The sequence below is a fragment of the Manis pentadactyla genome, chromosome 11 (genome assembly GCF_030020395.1).
Source record: "Manis pentadactyla isolate mManPen7 chromosome 11, mManPen7.hap1, whole genome shotgun sequence".
Classification (NCBI taxonomy): Eukaryota; Metazoa; Chordata; class Mammalia; order Pholidota; family Manidae; genus Manis; species Manis pentadactyla.
Window position 1 is genome coordinate 105,813,640 of NC_080029.1, and position 27,653 is coordinate 105,841,292.

Here is a 27,653-nt window from a genome sequence, read left to right on the forward strand (position 1 = left end):
ATGGGATTTATTCCATGGATGCAAGGATATTACAGTATTCATAAATGAACCAATATCATACACCACATTAACAAAAAGGAAGACAAAAACCACATGATCATCTCAGTAGATGTTGAAAAAGCGTTTTACAAAATTCAACATCCATTCATGATAAAATCTCTCAGCAAAATGGGTATAGAGGGTTCATAGCTCAATATAATAAAGTCCATATATGACAGATTGATAACCAACATTATATTTAATAAACTTTTCTCTCTAAGATCAGGTACAAGACAAGGATATCCATTCTCACCACTTGTATTTAACATAGTACTAGAGGTCCTAGCCATGGCAAGCAGATAAAACAAAGAGATAAAAGGCATCCAAATTGGAAAGGAGGAAGTTAAACTGTCACTATTTGCAGATTACATGATATACACAGAAAACACTAAAGACCCCACCAAAAAACTGTTAGAACTCATAACTGGATTCAGCAAAGTTGCAGGATACAAAATTAATACACAGAAATGTGTTGCATTCCTGTAGACTTAACAATGAACTAGCCGAAAGAGAAATCAGGAAAACAACTCCATTTACACTTACATCAAAAATAATAAAATATCTAGGAATAAACCTACCAAGGAGGTGAAAGACCTTTACTCTGAAAACTATAAGACACTCATGAGAGCAATTAAAGAAGACAGCAATATATGGAAATCTATCCTGTTCTCATGGGTAGGAAGGATTAATATTGTCAAAATGACCATCCTGCCCAAAGCAATTTAATCAATTAAATCAATCCCTATCAAAATACCAGTATAAATCTTCAATGAACTAGAACAAATCATTCTAAAATTCATATGGAACCAAAAGATCCCAAATATCCAAAGCAATTATGAGGGAGAACAAAACGGGGAGGATTATGCTCCCTGACTTCAAGTGCTGCTGCAAAGCTACAGTAATCAAAACAATGTGGTAGTGGCACAAGAACAGACCCATAGATATATTCTTGATCTGAGTATAAGTCATGAAATCATAAAACTCTTAGAAGAAATCATAGGCAAAAATCTCTCGAAGATAAAAATGAACAATGTTTTTCTGGACGTATATCCTCAGGCAAGGGAAACAAAAAATGAACATGTGGTACTACATCAAACTGAAAAGCTGTACAGCAAAGGACACCATCAGCAGAACAAAACTAACCTACAATATGGGAGACTATATTCACAAATCACTCATCTGATAAAGAGTTAACATCCAAAATATATATAGAACTCATACACCTCAACATCTAAAAAACAAGTAACCCAATTAAAAAATGGGTGGAGGATCTGAACAGACATTTCTCAAATAAAGAAATACAGATGTCCAACAGGCACAGGAAAAGATGTTCCACATCACTAATCATTAGGGAAATGCAAATCAAAACGACAATGAGATATCACCTCACACCAGTTAGAATGGATACTATCCAAAAGATAAGAAATAAAGTGTTGGCGAGGATGTGGAAAATGGGAACTCTTCTGTGGTGTTGGTGGGTATGTCACTTGGTGCAACCCATTTTTTAATTGGGTTACTTGTTTTTTGGATGTTGAGGCGTATGAGCTCTATATATATTTTGGATGTTAACTCCTTATCAGATGAGTGATTTGTGAATATAGTCTCCCATATTGTAGGTTACAATATTGTGGAAAGCAGAATGGAGGTTCCTCAAAAAACTAAAAAGAGAAATAAATAGCATTCAATGCAGGAATTCCACTTCTAGGAATTTACTCGAAGAAAGCAAAATCCCTGATTCAAAAAGATATATACACTACTATGTTTATCAGCACATTATTTACAGTAGCTGAGATACGGAAGCAACCTCAGGGTCCATTAATAGATGAATGGATAAAGAAGAGGTTGTACATAAATACAATTGAATATTACTCAGCCATAAAAAGAAAAGAAATCCTGCCATTTGGACCAACATAGAGGATATTAGGCTCAATGAAATAAGCCAGGTGGAGAAAGACAAATACCATATGATTTCACTTATTTGTAGAATATAAAAACAAAGCAGAATGAACAAAATAGCAGTAGACTCATAGACACTGAGAAGTGATTACTGATTACCAGCGGGTAGGGGTTGGAGTGAATCGGTGGGGAGGGTGATGGGGTTAAAGGTGCTCAGAAGTTCTCAGACATAAGTTGGTCACAGCGATGGTAGTTCAGTGGGGAGAATACAGCCAATGATTCTGTAACATTTTTCTATGTTGACAGATAGCAACTGCACTAGAGGCGGTGAGGATTTAATAATATGGGTGGATAACTGTTGAACCACTGTGTTGTACTTGTGAAACCAATATAAGATTGTATGTCAAAGATACTTTCTTTTTTTTTTTTTTTACGATTCCACATACCAGTGTGTTGATACTGGTGTTTGTCTTTCTCTGTATGGCTTAATTCACTTGGCATAATGCCCTCTAGGTCCATCCATGTTGTTGAAATGGCAAGATTTCCTTTTTATAACTGAATGATATTCCTTTTATTCATGTAGTAGAAACTTCTTCACTGTATAATATGTTGATGGATTTATGATTTTGATGTAGTCATTACTGGAGAAATTAACTTTCAGAATCTGAAAGGAAGATGGTAGTTGAATCTCTAAGACATACTCTGCTTGCAGGTATTTAAACATAAAGATAATTTACAATTGAACAGTCTAGTAGAAGATGGAGACTTGCAATACAGATAAAGTGTGTCAGAAATAAGTCTCTTGGAAGCACCAAAAAGAGCTTTGTTTATCCTTATTTGAACTTAATAACAAAGAAGCTAACAAGAAGTTTAGGAGCCAGAATTATTTATCGGGATAATGGTGTAGAATAGTGGGAAGCTTCTTGCTAGCAGGTGATAGTTTAGACTTTTTTTTGTAATCTTGGTCACTGGGAGCTTTATCTTTTTAATGTGTAAAATGAGACCAGTCTTTCTTACATTTCCCTCATAGTGTTAGTTGTAGAATCCCCTGGGAACTGATATGAGGTATATGCATTATTAACTGCAGCTCTGCCAATACCTCACTTCCAGATCTTTAGCAAGACTCTTAACTTCAGTAGTGTCTCTTTATCTGTATGGTAGGTAAAATGAGTGTGAACAATATGGTGTCCAGGGTTCTAAAGTCCTATGTAACATCTGGATTCAGTAACATATTTTTATGTTTCCTATCTCAATATGCTTGTTCCTGTGATGCCTAGAGATGTTTTGTTATCTCCACATAGAGAATGAACTTTAAATAGATAAAATACACAAATTTTTCTGCTTATAAACTTTCAAATACAATAAAGCTACAGGCCAGAGCAAGAGAGCAACAGCTCTGATTCATTTTAATAGGTGGCATTAGCAGTTACTTGGATAAATATGACAACACGAATGGGCTCAACTTAGAACTGAACCTCTGTGAACTTTTAGGTGATCCCCTGGGATTTCATGTTCAAAAAACTATTTCATGCCCTTGTGCTGTGCACTATTTTACTTATCCATCATATTTTCTGAGGATTCTTTCTACCTCTAAAAGATTTGATACTCCCTCTCTTCCCACCTATGACAGTTTAAGACTTGCTCCTCAGCCTGGGGTTATAGTAATTCTATGAAACTACTTACTTTTTTCCCTTTGTTTTTGTATAATTAATATACAACCACATGAGTAACATTGTGGTTACTAGATTCCCCCCATTATCAAGTCCCCACCACAAACCCCATTACAATCACTGTCCATCAACATAGTAAGATGCTACACAGTCAATATTCTCTGTGCTATACTGCCTTCCCGGTGCCCCACTCAATGTTATGTGTGCTCATTGTAATGCCCCTCAGTCCCCTTCTCCCTTCCTTCACACCCACCCCCCACCAGTCCGTTTTGCTTTGGCAACTGTTAGTCCATTCTTGTGTTCTGTGAGTCTGCTGCTGTTTTCTTCCTTCAGTTTTTGCTTTGTTTTGCTCCACAGATGACTGAAATCATTTGGTACTTGTTGTTCTCCGCATGCTTTATTTCACTGAGCATAATACCTTCTAGCTCCATCCATGTTGTTGCAAACAGTAGGATTTGTCATATTCCATTGTGTATATGTACCACATCTTCTTTATCCATTCATCTACTGATGGACATTTATGTTGCTTCCAATTCTTGGCTATTGTAAATAGTGCTGCAATAAGCATAGGGGTGCATATGTCTTTTTGAAACTGGGATCCTGCATTCTTGGAGTAAATTCCTAGGAGTGGAATTCCTGGGTCAAAATAGTATTTCTATTTTGAGTTTTTTGAGGAACCTCCATAATGCTTTCCACAATGGTTGAACTGGTTTACATTCCCACCAGCAGTGTAGAAGGGTTCCCCTTTCTCTGCATCCTTACCAGCATTTGTTGTTCCTAGTCTTTTCTATGATGGCCATCCTAACCGGTGTGAGGTAATATCATTGTGGTTTTAATTTGCATTTCCCTGATAATTAGCGAGGTGCAGCATCTTTTCATGTGTCAGCCATCTGAATTTCTTCTTTGGAGAGTGTCTGTTTGTATCCTCTGCCCATTTTTTAATCGGGTTACTCGTTTTTTGGGTGTTGAGATGTGTGAGTTCTTTATATATTTTGGATGTTAACCTCTTGTCGGATATGTCATTTACAAATATATTCTGCCATACTGTAGGATGCCTTTTTGTTCTGCTGATGGTGTCCTTTGCTGTACATAAGCATTTTAGCATGATGTAGTCCCATTTGTTCATTTTTTATTTTGTTTCCCTTGCCCGAGGAGATGCGTTCAGAAAAAAGTAGCTCATGTTTATATTCAAGAGATTTTTCCCTATGTTTTCTTCTAAGAGTTTTATGGTCTCATGACTTACATTCAGGTCTTTGATCTATTTTGAGATTGCTTTTGTGTATGGGGTTAGACAGTAATCCAGTTTCATTCTCTTGCATGTAGCTGTACAGTTTTGCTAACACCAGTTGTTGAAGAGGCTGTCATTTCCCCTTTGTATATCCATGGCTCCTTTATTGTATATTAATGGACCATATATGTTTGGGTTTATATCTGGGCTATCTAGTCTGTTCCATTGGTCTATGGGTGTGTTCTTGTGCCAGTACCAAATTGTCTTGATTACTGTGGCTTTGTAGTAGAGCTAGAAGTTGGGGAGCATAATCCCCCCTGCTTTGCTCTTCCTTCTCAGGATTGCTTTGGCTATTTGGGGTCTTTTGTGGTTCCATATGAATTTTAGCACTATTTTCTCTAGTTCGTTGAAGAATGCTGTTGGTATTTTGATAGGGCTTGCATTGAATCTGTATATTGCTTTAGGCAGGATGGCCATTTTGACAATATTAATTCTTCTTGTCTGTGAGCACGGGATGTGTTTCCATTTATTGGTATCTTCTTTAATTTCTCTCATGAGTGTATTGTAGTTTTCAGAGTATAGGTCTTTTACTTCCTTGGTTAGGTTTATTCCTAGGTATTTTATTCTTTTGATGCAATTCTGCTAGGTCATTGATAGTGTGTAGGAATGCAACAGATTTCTGTGTATTAATTTTGTATCCTGCAACTTTGCTGAATTACAGGTATTAGATCTAGTAATTTTGGAGTGGATTCCTTAGGGATTTTTATGTACAATATCATGTCATCTGCAAACAGGGACAGTTTAACTTCTTCCTTGCCAATCTGAATGCCTTTTATTTCTTTGTGTTGTCTGATTGCCATGGCTAGGACCTCCATAACTATGTTGGATAAAAGTGGGGAGAGTGGGCGTCCTTGTCTTGTTCCCAATCTTAAAGGGAAAGTTTTCAGCTTCTCGCTGTTAAGTATAATGTTGGCTGTGGGTTTGTCGTATATGGCCTTTATTATGTTGAGGTACTTGCCCTCTATATCCATTTTGTTGAGACTTTTTATTATGAATGGATGGTGAATTTTGTCAAATGCTTTTTTAGCATCTATGGAGATGATCATGTGGTTTTCGTCCTTCTTTTTGTTGATGTGGTGGATGTTGATGGGTTTTCCATTGTTGTACTATCCTTGCATCCCTGGAATAAATACTACTTGAACTATCTATCATCTCATAGATGATCTTTTTGATGTATCTTTCAATTCTGTTTGCTAATATTTTGTTGAGTATTTTTGCATCTATGTTCACCAGGGATATTGGTCTGTAAGTTTCTCTTTTTGTGGTGTGTTTGCCTGGTTTTGGTGTTAGAGTGATGCTAGTCTTGTAGAATGACTTTAGGAGTATTCCCTTTTCATCTACTCTTTGGAAAACTTTAAGGAGGATGGGTATTAGATCTCCACTAAATGTTTGATAAAATTCAGCAGTGAAACCTTCTGGTCCATGCTTTTTGTTCTTAGTTTTTTGATTACCAGTTCAATTTCCTTGCTGGCAATTATTTTCTGTTTCTTCCTTGGTCAGCCTTGGAAGGTTGTATTTTTCTAGAAAATTGTCCATTTCTTCCAGGTTATCCTGTTGGTTAGCATATAATTTTTCATAGTATTCTCTAATAATTCTTTGTATTTCTGTGTTGTCCATAGTGATTTTTCCTTTCTCATTTCTGATTCTGTTTATGTGTGTAGACTCTCTTTTTTTCTTGATAAGTCTGGCTGGGGGTTTATCTAATTTTTTTATTTTTTCAAAGAACCAGCTCTAGCTTTCATTGATTCTTTCTATTGTTTTATTCTTCTCAATTTTATTTATTTATGCTCTAATGTTTATTATGTCTTTGGGCCTCATTTGTTGTTCTTTTTCTAGTTTCATTAATTGTGAATTTAGACTGCTTATATGGGATTGTTCCTCTGTCCTGAGGTAAGCCTGTATTGCAATACACTTTCCTCTTAGCACGGCCTTGGCTGCGTGTCACAGATTTTGTGGTGTTGAATTATTATTGTCATTTGTCTCCATATATTGCTTGATCTCTGTTTTTATTTGTCATTGATCCATTGATTATTTAGTAGCATGTTGTTAAGCCTCCATGCGTTTGTGGGCTTTTTTGTTTTCTTTGCATAATTTCTAGTTTCATACCTTTCTGATCTCAGAAGCTGGTTGGTACAATTTCAGTCTTTTTGAATTTACTGAGGCTCTTTTTGTGGCCTAGTGTATGATCTGTTCTTGAAAATATTCCATGTGCACTTGAGAAGAATGTGTATCCTGTTGCTTTTTGGATTCAGTGTTCTGTAAATGTCGGTTAGTTCTATCTGTTCTCATATGTTTTTCAGTGCCTCTGTGTCCTTACTTATTTTCTGTCTGGGTGATCTGTCCTTTGGAATGAGTGGTGTGTTGAAGTCTCCTAAAATGAACGAATTGCATTCTATTTCCCCCTTTAATTCTGTTAGTGTTTGGTTGACATATGTAGGTGATCTGTGTTGGGTGCATAGATATTTATAATAGTTACATCCTTTGTTTGACTGACCCCTTTATCATTATGTAATGTCATTCTTTGCATCTTTCTTTGTTTTGAAGTCTATTTTCTCTGATACAAGTGCTGTAAGTGCTGCTTTTTTCTTATTAGTTGCATGAACATCTTTTTCCATACCTTTACTTTCAGTCTGTGTATGTGTTTGGGTTTGCAGTGAGTCTCCTGTAGTAGCATATAGATGGGTCTTGGTTTTTTTTCCATTCAGTGACTCTGTGTCTTTTGATTGGTGCATTCAGACCACCTACATTTAGGGTGGTTATCAATAGATATATTCTTATTCCCATTGCAGGCTTTAGATTCTTGGTTACCAAACATTCAGTGGCAAGTCCCTTGCTGTCTAATAGTCTAATTTAACTCAGTATGCAATTTCAAACACAACCTGCAGGTTCTTTTTTTTTTCTTTCCTTCTTTTTCTTCCTTCTCCATTCTTTATATATTAGGTATCATATTCTGTACTCTTTATCTATCCCTTGTTTGACTTTGGGGGTTGTTAAAATTTGAGTTTGCATCTGCTTAGTAATTAACTGTTCTACTTTGCTATCATTTTATTTTCCCTAGTGACAGTGTTTAGCCTTAGGAATACTTCCATCTATAGCAGTCCCTTTAAAATGCACTGTATAGGTGGTTTGTGGGAGGTAAATTCTCTCAGCTTTTGCTTATCTAAAAATTGTTTAATCTCTCCTTCAAATTTAAATGATAATCTTACCGGATAGAGTATTCTTGGTTCGAGGCACTTCTGCTTCATTGCATTAAATATGTCATGCCACTCCCTTTTCTTTCCTGTAAGGTTTCTTTTGGGAAATCTGATGACAGCCTGATGTGTTTTCCTTTGTAAGTGATATTTTTTTATCTTCTAGCTGCTTTTAAATGTCTCTCCTTGTTGTTGATCATTGCCATTTTAATTATTATATGTCTTGGTGTTTTCTTCCTTGGGTTCCTTGTATTGGGAGATCTGTGTACCTCCATGGCCTGAGAAGCTATCTCCTTTTCAGCAATTAGCTCCTCAGTGCATTTTCTATCCCTTTTCCTCTCTCTTCTTCTTCTGGTACCCCTATGATGCGAATATTGTTCCATTTGGATTTGTCCCACACTTCTCTCAGGATTCTTTCATTCTTAGAGATTCTTTTTTCTCTCTGTTCCTGAGCTTCTTTGTATTCCTCTTCTCTAATTTCTGTTTCATTCTCTGTCTCCTCTACTACATCTAACTTGCTTCTAAATCCCTCCATTGTATGTTGAATTTCAGATATGAAATTTCTTACTTATTGAATTTCTGTCCTATTTTTATCCTTGAGTTCTTGAATATTTTTCTGTACCTCCATGAGCATGTTTTTGAATTTTATTTCGATCTCTCAGGAAGATGAGTGAGTTCAGTTTCATTTGGCCATTTTTCTGGAGTTTGTGAAATTTTGGTCTGAACCAGGTTCTTTTGACATTTCATATTTCTATGTGGCGCCCTCTAGTGCCCAGAAGCCTTAGTCTCTGGAGCAGCTCAGCCCCTGGAATGAGGTTGGGGGGGGTCTCAGGGGAGCAGTGCTGGTTCCTAGTGGGGGAGGAAAATGCTGTTTCCTGCCTCCCGTCTGCAGTGCCTGTCTCCAATGTCAGAGCCAGTGGGCTGAGCTCAGAGGTGTAAGCCTCTGTGCTTTGCATCTGTAGCTGTCATAGGTGGGGCCTCCCTCTGGCTGTTCTGACGCCAGGGCAGGGGCTCCTGGTTTGTGATCCAGAGCTGGTCGGCCAGGAGGAAGGCACAGCAGGCTGCGTATCACAGTGGGGATCCTTGGAGCTGAGTACCCAGCCAAGCGGATTGAGTGTCTGAAGCTACTGCAAGTTTCCAACCTGCTGGGCAATGTGCTCCCAGACAACCTTGTCCACGTATCCCTTTTCCCACGCAGCAAGCTCTGTGCAAACCCTGCCCCTTCAGCAGCCCCTCTCTCTACTAGGAAGCCTCTCAGACCATCCGCCTTTCCTTTGTTCCAGACCAGCAGGATGTGGATCCCTGTGCTGGGATCTTTCTGTCCATGTATTCCTCCTGTATTAGCTTTCCAACCCTACTAATCTCCAGAGCACCATTTAAAGTAGGTTTATCCTCCCAAAGCAGATATCCATGGCTGGGTGTTCAGCAGTCCTAGGCTTCCAGCCCCTCCATGGTCCCTTTCTCTTCCTCCCACCAGTGAGCTGGGGTGGGGGAAGGGCTTCGGTCCTGTTGGATCAAGGCTTTTGTACATTATTACCCTGTTTGGTGAGCTCTACTCTGCTCTCCATGTGTATGCAGTTTGGTGCTGCCTTCTTTCCTGTTGTTTTTTTTAGGATTAGTTGTATTAAGTATATTTGCGTATTATATGTGGTTTGGGGAGGATTTCTCTGTCTCACCTGTCACACTGCCATCTTCAATCAATGTCTCTGAAACTAGTTTTTAAACATTTGTTAAACATTAATAAATAAGTTACCTGGAGAGATTATTCATCTTGTCAAAGAAAAACTTAACGTACTTAATACATGCCAAGTTCTGTGATGGTCTCTTTTGGGGTCATAAAGAGGAATAAAGTGTTCTTGCCCTTTACGAATTTATGGATCTGGATCACAAAATCCATTTCTGTATCAAGAAAATTTATTATATTTTAGCACCTATCCTGTTTAAAGATAACAGAACTATAACATAGTCTGATTAATATTATATATTAATTATATTAATGTAATTAGTATAATAATTGAGTTAGTACTTTTTCTGTGTTCTTTTTTCATTATTTTACTAAGTTTACAAATTATATTAGTCATATACTATGTGCCCATTAATGTGCTCATCACTATCGGTAAAGTAACAAGTGATACAGACCCAGTCTGTGTTCTCAGATAACATTGATCAAGTCAATCCACTTGTCTTTTTCATAGGTGTGTATAACTGAGCGAGACAGTCACATGCAAGGATTTGTTTAAAGAGTATAACTTTATTTATCTAGACATTTTGGTAATTTGTCATAGGAGTAAATAAAGAAATATAATAAGGACACTTTTTTTCCTCTTAAAATTTCATTTGTACTTATTTTTATTTCCATTTTACTTTTCTTTTGAGGAGTGAGTACTCATTTCTGTCCAAGCCTCATCCAGAGCTTTCTGGTGGCTTCTGGCTTTTGGCTGATGCTGCTGGCTTTGACTATTTAGAAGTTATAGAATTTCAGTAGTTGGTGTGAAATCTGTGGCTCTTTGAATACCAAAAGTCTCTGGTTACTTATTCACTCCATTTAGATAAGCTAGTATTATTGTTCTTCTTGCTGCTGGTTATTGGGTTTCTATGGAAAAGCTGATGGAACCTTGATAGTATCTTAAGACCTGCAGCATTTTAAAAACATTTAGCAGCTGAATCTTCCCATCTGTCATTTATTGAGCACGTGTTTTATATATATGCTGACCGTTGTTTTGAAGATGTAATTATGAAAAGAACATTCACAGTCACTGCCTTCTCAGTATGTGTAAGACATAATCATCTCTAATTGAGATGATAATAATGGCTAACATTTATTGTGTGCTTACTATGTGCCAGTACTTTTCAGTAGCTTCATACATTAACTCATTTAATCCTTACAACAACCTGTGAGGTGAAGATAGTATTATTATTATTATTATCATCTCTGTTTTACAGATATGGAAACTGAGGCAAAAAAAATTACTTTGCCCCATGTCACACAGCTAGTATGCGGCAAATTCAGACCTGCCAGTCTAGCTCCAAAATTTCCACATTTATCCACTACACTGTACTATGTAATTAAAACATAATTATGGTATAATTTAAATGGATAATTACATAGGTAATTTTAATAAGTATGAATAGTGATATGGAAATGCTAGCTGCTGTGAGAGCTCAAAATGAGTTCACCCAGTTTAGTCTTGTTAGGGTCAGGAAAAGCTTTTCTGAGAAAGTAAATCTTCATTGGAAGAACCTTTTCCTTCCTCTCTTTTTAACTATTGAAAAGAATTGGAAAGAACATTTTAAAGTAAGATTAGATACAAAGAAATAGCAACATAGGTTAGAAAAACCATGAGTCTGTCCTCAACTCGGGGAAGGTTCTCTGGTGATTTTTACCATATTTATTGGTTGAGTGAACTAACTTTTTACTTGTGCTATTTTAAAAATTGCAAAAGGAAAGTTGTATTTTTGAGGTGACAAATGAGAGTACTATTATGTAAACAATACTAGGTGCTTTTCTTTTGTTTTCCATAAAACAAAAGATTTAATTGCTTATGTGCAGTTCAGATTAGTTTCAAAATGATAGCAGCTCTGATCATTTTCTTTGGGTCTATTGTCAACTGTAGAAGCGGATTAATGTTTCTGAGTTTTGTACTGTAAAATAAACATGAAAGAAAGCATGAAATGTATTTTATAGAACACATTTCATAATATGAAAGTTTCTATGAAGTGTTGAGATTATTTAAGTTTCACGTATAGAACAGTTTTGTAGTCTATCAAGTGATCTTATCAGTTATTAAATCTTTTGCATGTGTTCCATTTTATCATAAGACAGGAACAGCAGTTTTTTAGGTTGTATTTAGAAATATTTTTGTGGTTAGTAGGATACTGTTGCTAAAAAAACTATGATAGATGATTCTGGTAGTCTTGCTCTATTCTTCATAGTGTTTATCATTTCATGTATAACAGTCCTGGTTTTATTAATGGTTATTTTTATTTTAAAAGTTTTAGAGAATTTAAGATCTTAGGAGTGCAGGGAGTCAGATTTGATTCTTTTATTAACATAGTAACAGTCTTTCCAGTTTAAAATATGCACCATAATAGTTCTATATTTAATGATCTCACTGGTTTAATTCCTTTATATTCCATAATTGAGATAGCATTCATTTATTAGTATCACATACCTGGGCTCCTTATTAACAGTTGCTAAGTTTTGTTCCTTTCTTGTCACTCCAACCCCTCCCTCAGGCCAGTCACCTTATTTTCTCCAACCCTTTGATATTCTGTATGGTCACTGCACTAAGTTATGGCATTCTTTTCTTTCACCTTTTCTACTTAGGGGCATCCATACTCATCTGCCTAACTATGTGGCACTAAAGGAGTCTCCTACTTAAACTTTGGGTGAACTAACCCATCTCTTTCCTTTCTACTTCACATCTATCTTCTGCTTTAAACTACATGGATTAATATATACCTTCATACCTAAAAATATTTTATTCTAATTATTTTAGATTTCGTGTGTGTGTGTGTGTGTGTGTGTGTGTGTGTGTGTGTGTGTGTGTGTGTGTGTGTGTAGAACTTAACTGTGGGAGTCCTCCCTAATTTCTACTTATCTGGAAAATTCTGCTGTTTTAATGTTCTGGTCTGGGAGTACCTGACTAGTCACCTTTCTAGTCTTGAGTTTTTCCTCTTTATATATAAAAAAGATTTTTATTTTCAGATTTTCTAAGTTCTTGATACTAGCAGTGTGGTCCATGGACCAATAACATCAACATCATCTGTTAGAAATGCAGAATCTCAGGCCTCACTCAGGACCTTACATTTCTTAATCTATGTTTTAGCAACATCTCTAGTCAATTGATAAGAACATTGAAGTTGCAAAGCACTGTGTTAGGATTTCATCCAGCTAGTTGACACATTAACATGCTGACTGATAGACATCTATGTACTTTTACAGAACTGATCTTAAATATGTGACCTGCACTGATATTACTTAATTATTCCTCTTTGTTCACCAAAAATTACATTCTGGGTGGATATCGCTACTACTATGTGTAAACAGTCAAGGAATAATCTCAAACATTAGCCCGTTCCAGTCTTAGTAAGTGAGGTTTTGGTATATATTAGATTTAAATTATGGAAAACATTTATGTAAGTCCAGTTTCTTTATTCTTTCCTTCAGCATCAGTTTGTATCGGTGGATGAAGAACTGTCCTCTTTTGCTTCTTGTGCTATAGCATTTCAGTTAAATTGTATGCATTAAGATGAGCCTTTGGTGTATAGGGAAAAATATTCAAATTTCTTTTTAGTTTGTATCTTACATGAACAAAATTGTGCTTTACTGAAATTTGGTATGTTTCAAAAGTATAAATATGCAATTTATAACAAATAGACAAATATTTGGGGCCTATATTCAAATCTTGTTTTCAGTGATTAAAAAAAGCTTATATTCTCCTTCTCTGTGGGTGCAGTATGACAATCCTAGATTTTATGAGTGGACTGGGAAATAATGTGGGAAGTTCTATACTATGCCTGTAATGTGTGGATGCACATAGATAAGGGATACTACTTAATACTGTTTTTGAATGCTTGATGATAAAGTAATTGTGTTCTCTTAGCACATATAAGTGGGTAATCTCTGAAGTTAATATGCTATGTGTGTATAGTAATTTGATGATAACCTAAAACTTAGATTCATTCGTACATGTGTGCTTTAGGAGATAGTTCAAAAAAAAACGTCATTGTTTTTATTTTTATACCATGAAGGAAAAAATGTTCTTTTTATTGTACTTCAAGAATGAAGAGAATCCAATCCTCATTATCCTCTAGCATACAAATGAAGTGTCAGCAATGTGACCGATCTACAAATTCATTGTCTTTTGGCATTTTTCTAGAGTAATGTCATTGTTTAATAATGACAAATATTTATTCTGTTTCTAGAATAAATAATCAAGTAATGATAAATATTTCAGTGAGTCTTTTGTAGGTTTTAATGCCTCGTATTGACTATATATATATATACCTAACAATGATAGTATGGAGTAGCAGAGAGAAGCACCCAGGTATATGTGAGATGTCACTTTAGCACTTGCAGTGTTAAGTTTTAAGCAGCAAAGTAAACTCCAAGGAGTGAGTTTAGCCAGGAGCCATTTTATTTCATGAAGAGCTTCTGCTGCATGTGACTATGACAGGACAGTTGTTTTTACTAGAGGACACCCTTGTGGTCATAACCAAGTTGTAAATGTCACCGAGATTCTTCCTTGAATGTCTATCACATGTTTATCAGTGATTCTAAAGTAGATTAAAATGAAACAAAGATTCATTTTGGAGTTAACATTCCCAGAAGATCAATTTTAAAACAGAACAGCAGAAGGAATTGTGGCATGAATCCATAAGTACTTGTAACGATTTGACAGTTATTTTTCCCTCAATTCCTAGTCCTTTGGTTGAACTAACAGCATGCCTGCAAAGATAGTGAGGCCTGTTTCAGCCCCATTAATGTCTTCTTGAATGTTAGCCTGCAGTCTGTGTAATGATAAATGTTCAGTGATTGATGATATTTGTAGTCCCAGAGGACTCTGGGTGATTTCTGGTCTCTGTGAGCCAGGGCAGTTTTCTTTCTTGTTTGGGCTTTTGTAAGCTTTTCTGATAATTATTAAAATTGTTTTAAGTTGGCAGAAGGGTAGGTATCACCTGCAGTTTTAATTAAGTAGGTAGGGTTCAAAGGCTTGTTTAGAACAACATGATTTTAGAGATGAAGACTCTGTGTGTATAAGAATCTGAGAACCAGAACAGTTTTTAACCCACAGAGCTTTTGTAACACTTTATTTGTAAACTTTGGTATCTTTTTCCTTCCTTTGCTTTAAAAAAAAATGTTTAAGTTATAAGGAGAAATTTATTAATACTAGCTATTGTGAAATAATAGCATCAGCTTTATTGTTTTCATAGTATTTACAATTTGTTTTTTCAGACTCTTAAGAGTCAGAAGTAAATCAGCTCTTTTTAATAAGTGTCTTCCTTCTTACATGGCTTAGTTCCTATAGGAATCTATCCTATCCTAATGTTATACTAATATTAAAAGGGGTATAAACAGATCTTTTTTGCTTCATATTTGTTTGCCGTTTAGGAAAGAATTCACTTCTAATATATTGGTTGTGGATTATTTTTAGTATTTTAGGTAAAACTTTCAATTGCCTAACCCTTTATTGGCAGGGTTTCTAGGTGGAGAATGGAGTATTTCCTATTTACTACAACTCAAATATATTTTCTTAGTTCAACCTTTTAAAAAAAATGATTTGTAGAACTTCCCTTTTGGATCTAAAAATTGTAGATGATTTGGTAATGGAGATTGGATGTATGGCTAATTTTCTCTAAGATCAATAAAGAAACCTTTTTAAAAAACTTTAAAACCTTTTAAGGAAGGAATAAGAGGAGCACTTCTGTTTAGTTTTTCAAGTAATGTACAAGGAGCTTGGTTAGGAATGACCATTTGTAAGTCTGTATATTAATTAGGTAAGGGTCATTATGCTCAGTTAGCAGGACTGACATATAATCTCTCTAATACTCTGGTTTGTTTGTTTTTTTCTAGGGTTTTACAGACAGCCCTCATTACAGTGATCATTTGAATGACAGTCGATTAGGAGCCCATGAAGGCTTGTCCCCAACACCTTTCATGAACTCAAATCTGATGGGTAAGTTAGTAATTTTCTGCAAGAAGGATTCACAAAGCCTCTTTGGTCAGAGGTGTTTTTAATCTCTTTGTCCATGAAGGACACATAAATATCTAGAAGAAAGTTCTTGAGTTTCTGGGGGCATCGGGGCTTTCCATGTTCTGCTCAGTTTGAGGAACAAGAGAAATGTTGGTCCTTCTCCTAGAGCATTATTTTCATTGATACCAAAAAATGAAATTGTGGTGTTTTGACTGTCAGTTTTAGCAGTGTCTTTGTCACATCACACATTACATGTTTTCTGCTTTCTGGGCAGAGAAGCATTTCAGAGACATTTGCAATTTACTGTTTGTCTTAACAGTTGTATATATGTGGTAATTAAAAATATAACAGCAGTGATTTTAGGCAGATTTTACTCATGTTGCACACAGTATTTTCTTTTAGCACTATTTGATTAAAATTTACTGGTACAATTAGATGTTGCAGCATTTGTTTTAAGCACTTGGATTCATATTGGGTATTTTTAATTTTGTTCTGAAATACTAACATTGTACTTTGAGGGCTATTACCTACCACTTACACCTGGTTATTAAGGTTAGCCATTTTCTGTATCTTGTCTATATCTGCCCTACCCCCTGCAAAACACCCTCCTTCCCTCCACCTCCCCTTCCTCTTTCTCACATGAAAATGTATAGCTGTTCAATCTGAAATAAGCCCAAGCTTTTTTTTTCCCCCTAGTTTGGATGCTTCTCTTTTTTTTATTTGTGATGATAAATTTACCTTTTTGCAGAACCTGAGTCAAAAGAATCTCTGTTTTGTGACTTTTTTTCCTTCTATCTTATTCTGGGGCTGAACACGTTACAAAAGCTTTATTTAACTGCAACTGGTTATTGTTGGCATCATGTAAATACGGAAGGTTGGTGTAATTCACATTGATTTCATTACTTACTCTTTTAACGACCTGACCTACATTGTGATCTTAGAATTGTCCTTTTAAGACACAGCCATGCTAATCTAAGTGGATTACTCAAATCCAAAATCCTGGTGATCTGCAATACATTTATAAATGGTTTTGCTTTGCACATTCTTTGTTTATTTTCCTATCCTTCATAAAGTGTTAGAAAGACATTCTCTAATATTCTAGTGTAGATTTTGCCTAAGGCATTTACCAGTTTAAACCCAGAATCATTAAGATAATAGAGTAAAAAATCTAATCAGCAATAAAACTTGTTTAAAATGACAATTTGTTACAACATAAATGCAAATAAAAATCCTGGTATTACATATATTATCATTATAGGTAAAAGTCAGAGTTAAATTTAGAACAAAATAATTATCTTTGTATTTGGCCAGGGAAAACTTTTTAATTTATCTTTTTAATTTCTATTGAACTTACCATCAAAGTAAAATAGATGTGATGCCCCAAATAATTTACTTCCATAGTATACCTTTCCCCAAGTAGCATTTATTGTAAATGTGGTAGTGCAAGCTGTAGCCAATGTTTTTGTAATTTCAGATCAAACTAAGCTTTCTTAATTGAAGCTATGTCTCTGAATTGTGAAAAACCAGAAATTGCCCTTTTTTATATTTATGTTCTAAGCTTCACTCTTAGCTCATAGGAATGACTCTGTCTCCCAGTAGAATTGCATCATTAGCACAGTTTTGAGCCAAGGTGACTTTTAAAATTATGGGGGTAAGTGTGGAAATTAAAGAATTCTAAGAAGTATGCATGTCAGTCACTTGTTCCAAGCCGCTGTTGAATAAAAATATTTCTGTAATTCAGTTTGACATAACATTTTCTTGGTTGGAACAATTATGAGCATGTGCTTTTTCATTTTTTCAGTGTACAGATAATTATTAGAATACTTTTAATAGTCATCCATCCCCTCTGTATAAAATCAGCATCTAAAATAAGTCTTGAGATGAAAAACTCAGATTTATAAGCAAATTGATCCCTTTGCAGTACAAATGAAAACATCTGTGTTCATCTGAACTACATTGTACAGTTAATCAGGTGCAGCTATACATTTTCATTGAAAGTTTTAACTACCTAATCTTAAAAAATGTTAATTTGCCTATAAGAACGGGGAACATAACCCTGAAAATCTTAGGCAGATGTTGTTCAAATGGATTTTACTGGTCTTTGGCTATATCTGATTTATTACACTTCTTCCCTTTTCCTTTCAATAAAAATGATCAAATGAGGTATCTAATAATTTAGTCTAAGCAATCTGCATGACAATAGCTTGCTTTTGGAAATGAATCTCTTAAATTGTAGAGTAGTTCTGTATAGCAACAGGCAATCCCCCTTAAGGTCAGCTGAAGTAGTTGAACTGTTAGATACCAAATATGTGGGTTTATAGCACTTGTTAGAGTTACAGTGGATAGATTGACTTTTCTAGCCATTTAATGGTTCAAAGGAGTTCAGGTTAAAAATCTACATTTTAAAGTTCAACTGATATGTGATGGCAGAATTAGAAGCATTTGAAACTGTTGTTATTTCAGAATGGTGCTGTAAATGATAAATGCTTGGAAACATTTAAAGCTAATAGGAAAGAAAGCACCAACGTGTTTCATCATTGCTGTCAACATGTAAAACCACCATGAAGGCGGAGGATCTTATGTTTAGGGAATGTTGTTATTTTTCATATTATGTTTAGCCATAAGCACATTTGCCTGAAGAAATGGTGGATTATAAAATGCCACTATCTTTCATAATAGAGCTCTCAAACACTTTAATGATTTTGCACATTGCAAAAATAAGTTTTGTCTAACAAGGGTTGATAATGATCCAGTAATGAACAATTTGCCACAGAAACATGCATTTCTATATTCATTTAGATATTTTGAAGTGTTTTACACAGGAAGTAAAGCTATTATGTTGAATCAGTTAATATTTCTTTTTAATGAATTCCAGAATTATCCTGTTGATTTGTCAGTATGGAAGAAAGGGGTTTTCTTATGTTTCAAGTGAAATAAATACATCCTTCTGGCACATCACTAAGTAATTAGCATCAAGCAGTTCTGTACTCTGATTATACTGAAACTCCAAAGCTTTGACAGTAGCAATGAATTACAGTAGTATCTCCAAATAGTCTTATTTATTTCTGGCCTCTTCTAACTTTGGTCCTTCTTCACCCTTGGTCTCCTTATTAATTTCAGTAATACTTGCTTTCCTTTATCTGTTGTTGATTAGATGTATTTTTGATGATGGTAGGCCAGTTAATTTATTGGACAGAAACAAGTTGTTTCATAGAATTGCCTACTTTTGATTCAAAATGGTTATAGAATGAACTACTCTTATCATTCTACCCCTCCATGTCTATAAAAGTTCTACTTATTTTAGGCTGGGTGCATGTGTTAATAGGAAATAAGATGAGATATTATCTTCTGTTTTTCTTTTTTCTGAGCCCTTCAATTGTGTTCTTTTTTGAGACCTACTTTGCTTCTAGAGAAGTTGTGTTGATATTTTATCTTCTAAAGAGTAAAAGGAACACGTGATGATATAGGAAAAAATGCAAGGCTGAGAGTTAGGAGATTTGGATTTTACTCCAGGTCCTGAAAATTACCTTTCTGATAGGGTACTTGCAGGTGGTCTTAGAGGTCTTCTGCAGCTCTAGAATTTTATAATTCTTTAATCTCATGTATCTCATCTTTTTTTCAACCCCCAAAAAGCTGCAGCTAGAATTATAATTGCTGTTTTGCAAATGATAAAACTGAGGCACAGGCAAACTAAGTGTTTTTTCCTTAGGTCACAGAGCCAATAAATGGCAACACAATGTAGAACCCATGTCTCCTCACTCCCAGTAGAATGTTCTTTCCATTATGCACATTGGGCATCTAAGGTACTTGTTCTTTGTATATAATGCTCCCAGGTTTTTACTAGCTTAGCGTTTTCCTAAACTCTAATAAATAGACACTGGTTTTTAGAGATGGCCATGAAAAAAAGATTCCATAGAGACATAACTTTGAAAGCATTGCATATCGTCCTCTTAGAAATTGAGATTGTAATTAGGGATATTAAAGACTCTGGAAGAAAGGGAGGAAAAAGCTTATTTAACTTTTTTCTTCCCATTGCATCCTAGATTCAGATGACACATGGGAACCTTTTTATAAAAAGCATCTTTAACCTCTGAGGAACTAGTCTCCAGTGGAGCACATACTGGGAAATGCTTGAAGGTTGTTTTAAGGGAACATAATTAGATACTATATATCATAATACAATTATTACATATTATAGAACATAATACAGGTAATAAAGATAATACATGAAAGTTCTCTGAAATGTGAAATAGAACAGTGTTAACTATTGCTATATATTTTTTTATAACTCATTTTAGGCATCTTAGCCAATTTAACGAGTTGGGTCCAGTTGTTCAAGTACATTATTATTAAACCTCTGTTTATTTACATATAAACAAACCAAACTTTCATTGCTGTTGGAGTCTATTTGTGCTAGCCCTACCCTTCTCTATCTGAGTTTAAAGGGCCCAAAGCTCTGGCAGCAGTTACTATGCTTTATTTTCATTTCATCATGAATTTAAAAAGTTTCATTAGGCTTATGGGGGAATTTAAACCCAAGTACACTTTTTTCCTATATTCGATATCAAAAAACCAAATTTCAAAGAGAACTATTTTATATGCTTGATCCTGCCTGCACTATAATTGATGATTAATCCAGAGTCTCTTAGAGTTACAAAAAAAGTAGGATCATCGTTTTCAGAATATCACAAAAGAACTCAACCCTCAGAAGATCTCTAACTTTGGTGTACATGAAATTTCTTCATTAAATGAGATAATGAAAATGATTATAATTGTGCTTCAGGAAAACAACATGGCTTATTTAGAATCTGGTTTTGACAGTATTTCATATGGATGAGACTTTCTTTCTCCAATGTTTTATTAACACCAAGTCTCAAGAAAGGGTGAGTTTTAGGAAACATAGACCCAACCCTCTTGATTCTAATTTAGCTTACAGCCCTTTCTACTACACTGCTTTTTTTCTTTATAACCTTTTGCATGCAACCATTTGTCCATTTTGCACCTTTTTCTACATTATAGCTTTTAAATGTTTTTCTTCTCTTGCTACCTCTTAGACCCTTGTTAACCATTGTGAATTATTGAATACCTTTCTTATTCCCAATCATGTACCCATTTATCCCTTTATTCTGCCTGTAACTATGTGAAAATACATTGTATGGCAGAATATAAAAGTGAATAAAATCTAGTCTGTCTATTTTAGTGTGGTATGGAAAGTAAGTTCAGTAATTATTATATATGGTAGAATGTAAGGGATATGAAGACATTTTTACAGAAACTCACTAGAAATGAAGATAAAGCATAGCCAGAAGTGATCAGGAAAAGTTTTATGTGAAGTAGCATTTAATCCAGTGTATTACTCAGGACTCTTTCTCTTACCAATAACAGAAATCAATCTAAACTGTGTTCAGAATTGGTATTTATGGACCCACATATCCTAGATGGCTAGAAGTAGATTGATTTTAGGTATAGTAGATCCAGGGGTCCAAACAATGTCATCAGTTCTCCTTCTTTCCCCTTAAAGTGTTTGGTTAGAGAATGAGATAAAACTGAAGAAACAAATTGGGCCGAGAGGAAATCTGAAAAGTAGGTAAGGATAGGGGTGCAATGTCCTTGCCTATTTCTCTCTACTTCTAGATCTTTTAGTCCGATTTTTCCAAATTGCTCTAAATTGTTCTTTCTGGCTACCATATTTCAGCATACCTTATTCCTTAGTGGTTTGTAATTTTTTTCTTTCAATACAAATATGCATTTTATTTATAATACTCTTGTCTTGGCAACATCTCTTTCCATGCTCCTACACCGCCTCCACAGTCTGAAAAGCAGCCTATTTCCTAGTTAAATGACGTTTGATAGCCACTTTTTCTAAAGCCATTCCTAGGAGCCAGAGATGAGCTTATGGCTTTTTTCCTACTTAGTCTGGGAGAGACTAAGCTAGTACTAACACCTCCCTTTGAAAGAGGTTCCAGAGTCAGAGGTACTCCTATATAGACTCAGGTCCCTTTTATCCAAGAATAATTAATCTTGGAGTTAATTTCTTAGAATTACTTAAAAGAGATGCCAGAATTTCAGAACATAGAAAAAAAAAGTTTGATTGAGGCTTTATTTTGAAAATTAAAGCTAAAATTGTAAAGTAGTTAACAACACGAACAGTAATTTACATTATCCACTAGGTCTTGAGTGAACAAGGAATGAATTGTTGAGTTTTTTGGTGTTCTTTTTTTTCAGAGAAGTGGTAATAAGAAAAGTCTTTTACTTCCTTTGTTGATTTCCTCTTGCTAGGTCCTAATCTGCCACTGACTTTTATGTTTAATTAAATGGTTCTTTAACATCATTTTCAATGTATGATATTTTGAGTCTGTTGCATGATGTTCAGATTTTAGTGGATTTCTTTTGTGTTTGCTTTGTATTGTGGGATATTCAGCAAAAGATTGACCAGCAATGCCATTGATCCGGCCTGAGATAGCCACACTATCTGTAAAGGATATTCCACAGGGATTTTTTTAAGTTAACCTTGTCGTTGGTGAATATTTTTACAAGGTCACAACATTCACTTAACTGCAACCTTGCCAGCTCATAACTCTAGGGAGTCATGAGGAGGACCACCTTTATTTTTATTTGTTCACTTACCCAGTCTATTTGCTCATTGCTACCTGTGTTTACATTCTCTGTAATCAGTAGTAATCCTCACTGATCTGCACAATTTTATAATGGGTCAGTGGCACAGGTCTGAAAAATGGTTTCTTCCTTGAATCTTCTATTGTTTGTATCTAATCCTAGCCAAGTGAACATGGACAAGAAGATAGTTCTCACTTATGCCTCTAGTGGAGGTGAATGACAGGAACTCTCCCTGATTGGTTTCTAGAGAACAAAGAATGAGATTTTTAAGGAACTTTTGTATATTTTATAGTTCTCCTGGCTGTGTACAATCTCAGAACCATACCATGAGACATAGTTGATAATTTGGGGCACTGTTTTGATTAAGAAAACTCCTAAAGCAACACTATCAGATCAAGCCTTCTTTGTGGTAACATTTTAGATTTGCTACTTACGGTCATAATGATACCTTTTATCATTTGCTATAGGTTTTCTGAGTGTTTCGTTGCCTACGTTGTTAAAATTCTCACAGAATGTATGACTTGGAATGTATACAGGTTATCTAGCTCAGTGGTTCTCAGTTACGAATGTTGAGAAATTTATGATTGTCATAAAGACTGGAAGCAGGGAGAAGTGTAACTTTTTTCCCAAACCCTGGAAACTCTGTGACCTCTTTCAAGTGAAGAGTTACTACTATTAATGTGGTTAGTGTCAGTGTTTATGCAGATTTTACTTAGCCACCAAATAAAAGTGAATTTTTAAAAATTTGAAAGCATATCCTTAATTGCTTTGGTTTAAATTGCAGAAATGTTCTTGTTTGTGGGTGTTCATGGCATTCTGATCCCTTCAGTTGTATAGGTTTTGTACTATGTAATAAGCTTCACATTTTAAGGGAAGCCTCTCAAAAGACTATTGCTTATTTTGAGTATCAGCAGACCATTTTTGTAATCTCCTTCACATCTCAGTTTCTTTTATTCTTACAAAATTCAGCTTTTGGTTTTCATAACTCATGTTTTCTGTGACTTCAAAGTTGAGTTTATTTTGTGTAGTTGTTATTTGGGATTTCAGGTTTTTATGAACAGTAGAAATTACCATCCCACCTATATTTTAGGGCTTTCTGATACATCTATATCTATAGTCATACCTCATTTTATTGCACTTTGCAGACACTGCATTTTATAAATTGAAGGTTTGTAGCAAGCGTGGATCAGGCCAAGTCTAATCAGCACCATTTTTCAAACAGCATTTGCTCACCTCATGTCTGTGTGTCATATTTTGGTAATTCTCACAATTTTCCAACCTTTTCATTATTATTGTATTTGTTAATGGTGATCCGTGATCAGTGCTCTTTGAAGATTGTTTTGGGGCACCACAAACTCTGTCCATATAAAACGGATGGTGAATTTAATGGATGAATGTTGTGTGTGTTCTGACCGCTCCACAGAACAGCCGTTCTCGCATCTGTCTCCCTTACCTAAGGCCTCCCTATTCCCTGAGACACAACAATATTGAAATCAGGCCAATTAATAACCCTACAGTGGCCTCTACGTGTTCAGGTGAAAGGAGGAGCCTCACATCTCTCACTTAAATCAAAAGCTAGACATGATTACACTTAGTGAGGAAGGCATGTTGAAAGCCCGAGACAGGCTGAAAGCTAGCCGGGCCACTGGCACCAGAAAGTTAGCCAGGTTGTGAATGGAAAGGGGAACTTCTTGAAGGAAAGTAAAAGTGCTGCTCTGCAAACAAACAAATGATAAGAACGCAAAACAGCCTTATTGCTGATAAGGAGAAAGTTCAGTGGTCTGGATAGAAGATCAAAACAGCCACAACATTCTCTGAAACCAAAGCCCAATCCAGTGTAACGCCCAGTAGGACTCCACCTCAATTTTATGAAGGCTGAGAGCCGTGAAGAAGCTACAGAAGAAAGGTTTGAAGCTGACAGGGGTTGGCTCATGAGGCTTAAGGAAAGAAGCTGTCTCCATAATACAAAACTGCAAGGAGAAGCAGCAGGAGCTGATGTAGAGGCTACAACATGTTATCCAGAAGATCTGGCTAAGGTAATTAAGAAAGGCGACTACACTAAACAACAGATTTTCAGTGCAGACAGAACAGCCTTCTGTTGGAAGAAGATGCCATCGAGGACTTTCATAGCTAGAGAAGTCAATGCCTGCCTGGCTTCAGAGCTTCAGAGGACAGGCTGACTCTAATGCAGCTGGAGACTCTAAGTTGAAGCCAGGACTCACTAACCACGGACCATTCCGAAAACCCTAGGGCCTTAAGCATTGTGCATTATGCTAAATCTACTCTGTGTGTGCTCTGTAAATGGAACAACAAAACCTGGATGGCAGCACTTCTGTTTATAACATGGTTTACTGACTATTTTAAGCCCACTGCTGAGACCTGCTGCTCAGAAGAAAAGATTCCTTTCAAAACATTCCTGCTCATTGACAATGCACGTGGTCACCCAAGAGCTCTGACAGAGATGGGCAATGAGATTAATGTTGTTTTCGTGCCTGCTAAATCAGTACCCACCCTATAGCCCATGGATCAAGGAGTCATTTGGACTTTCAAATCTTATTATTGAAGAAATAACATTCTGTAAGGCTGTAGCTGCCATAGATAGTGATTCCTCTGATGGATCTGGGCAAATTAGTCAAAAATCTTCTTGAAAGGATTCTCCATCCTAGATGCCATTAAGACCATTCATGATTCAAGGGAAGAGGTGAAAATATTAATGGGAGTTTGGAAGAAGTTGGTTTCAGTCCTCATGGATGACTTTGGGGAGTTCAGGATTTCAGTGGAGGAAGTAACTGCAGATGTGGTGAAAATAGCAAGAGAACTGGAATTAGAAGTGGAGCCTGAAGATGTGACTGAATTGCTGCAACCACATGAAAACTTGATTGAATTAACAATTGCTTCTTATGGATGAGCTACAGGAGTGGTTTCTTGCGATGGAATCTACTCCTGATGATGATGCTATGAAGATTGTTGAAATGACAATTTAGAATATTATGTAATTACATAAGAGGATTGAGAATACTGCATAAACAGTTGATAACATCAGTGACAGGGTTTGAGGGGATTGACTTTAATTTTAAAGAAAGTTATGCTGTGGGTAAAATGTTACCAAACATCATCTCATGCTGCAGAGAAATTGTTGGTGAAACAACTGATGTGGCAAACTTCAGTGCTGTCCTGTTTTAAGAACTTGCATAGCTAACTCAGCCTTCAGCCATCAGCATCCATCACCTGAAGGCAAGACCCTCCACTAGCAAAAAGATTCGGACTCACTGAAAACTCAGATAAGTGATGGGTTAGCATTTTTTAGCAGTAAAATACTTCTTAATTAAAGTTTGTACATTGGCTGTGTTTTTTAGACATAATGCTATTGCACAATTAACAGACTATAGAGTAATGTAAATGTAACATCTGTAGGCACTGGGAAACCAAAAAGTTCAATTCAATTAAATTCAATAAAAAAATAAAACAACTCGCTTTATCGCACCATGTGCTTTATTGTGGTGGTTTGGAACTAAACCTACAATATCTCCCAAGGATGCCTGTGTGTGTGTGTGTGTGTGTGTGTATATATGTATATGTCTGAGTTTTTACATGATTCCTCCCTTTTAAAAGAGTTTTCTGATCAGCATCGTTGTGAAGTGCATGACAATCATCCTTACATAGTATGTAAGTGAAGTCCTTGTTCTTCACTTGGAGAATGTCTCTGGAGGATTGTCAGACTCCTCAGATTACATTAAATTTCTAGGTAGCGACAATTAAATGGGAGTAGAGTACAAGGACACTTTGTAGCAAATTAAATCAGTTAGTTTATTTACAGTTAAAAGTTTTAATAATTTCTGTTGCATACTTTCTACACTGGTCCCTACAATCAGGGGGTAGCAAACTTTTTTGCAAAAAGCCAGATAGTAAGTAGTTTATCATTTTCAGTCCAGGAGGCAAAATCTTTTATATTATGTAGGTATTTATATAAGCAGTTAAAAGTATAAAAAGCTATTCTTAGTTTGCGGGCTACAAAATAATGACAGTTAGTGGCCTGGATTTTGCTCTACAGGCTATAGTTTGCCGATCTTGCTCTAGATAATTGAATAAAGATAGTTTAAACAATAGCAACCCTGTCAATTTGTTGAAAAGGTCATAAATCATATATGTGAAATTCTGTGGAATATGCCAATGTTGTTTTCTCTGTGTGCATTGTGTGTTTTAAATATCCAGATATAGTGATTGGTGGTTGTGGTGATGGTGAATTGTTTCTAAAATTTCCGGGGCTAGATTATCTCTCTATAGAATGGTAAGTTACTTATTAGATGAGTTGTTTTCCTGTTGGTTTTGTCTTTAAATATGATATTGGGAGATGGTTTTTAAGGCAAATGTCAGATCTCCTTTATCTGAAATCCTGTTATTTCCTTAATATTGAATAATCTGAAATTTTTTTAAAAACTGCTTCTCAAAATTGCAATATAAAATTACATCTGTAATAAGTTGAACTACCACATTAGGAGAGAAGGTGAAAATTAAGCTAGTAGGTGGAGATGTGGCTTTGGGGCAACTCTTGAGAGAAAAATCTTAAGAGAATTGCTGTGGACAAGAGTCATTAGGAAGAATCAGTGATGAGATGACAGTGTGAGAATGGCACAATCATTAGTAAAATACACTGTTGCTGTATGTGAGTCTGCATGCCCATCTTGGGAATCTCCCCAAAGGGTGTGTGCAGGAAACATAACATTTTCTAGGCTTGTATTTGAATAGTTGCGTAAGATAAACATAAACTCAAGATTTGTTAAAGTTCGTAGAATATATATGTAAATTTTTTTATATTTAGAGCTTAAGGTTTTGTATTTGAGAAATTTTCTGATTTGATATGCTATTCATCTTCAACTTAAAGGCTCTATTCTATCTGAAAAATTTTAAGAGAAAATATAGTGCTATATTTGCTATATGATAATATTTATAAATTTTTGCTGAGGTTTACGAGAATGTAATATGCTCACATTGAAGAAGTTTCATCTGCATTTTATTTTCCTTCCATAAAGGGTAATGAATTTCAAGGAAATTAAATTATGCAGTCCTCTAGTAAGAACATAAGTGCAGAAGAGCATTTTTACTCTTGGTGTGTGTTTGTATGTGTGTGTGTGTGTGCATGTGCACCTGTATGTTTAGACATGATAGCATGTTAAGTATAGGTTTTTGTTTTATTTCATTTTCAATCAGGTGTCTTTTTAAGCAAATTGTAAGTATTATCTTTCAGTGTTTTATAGAG

At 35.5% G+C, this 27,653-nt stretch overlaps 1 protein-coding gene across 8 annotated transcripts in view; it reads left to right on the forward strand.

The window, feature by feature from the left end:
• TCF12 (transcription factor 12) overlaps positions 1-27,653 on the forward strand; it is a 415,896-nt gene that overhangs the window by 175,055 nt on the left and 213,188 nt on the right. For all 8 annotated transcript variants that reach the window (XM_036929722.2, XM_036929723.2, XM_057488840.1 and 5 more), the window contains one exon: positions 15,661-15,763. In XM_036929722.2, coding sequence (XP_036785617.1) covers positions 15,661-15,763 — 103 coding nt within the window. The remainder of the gene's footprint in view (positions 1-15,660; positions 15,764-27,653) is intronic.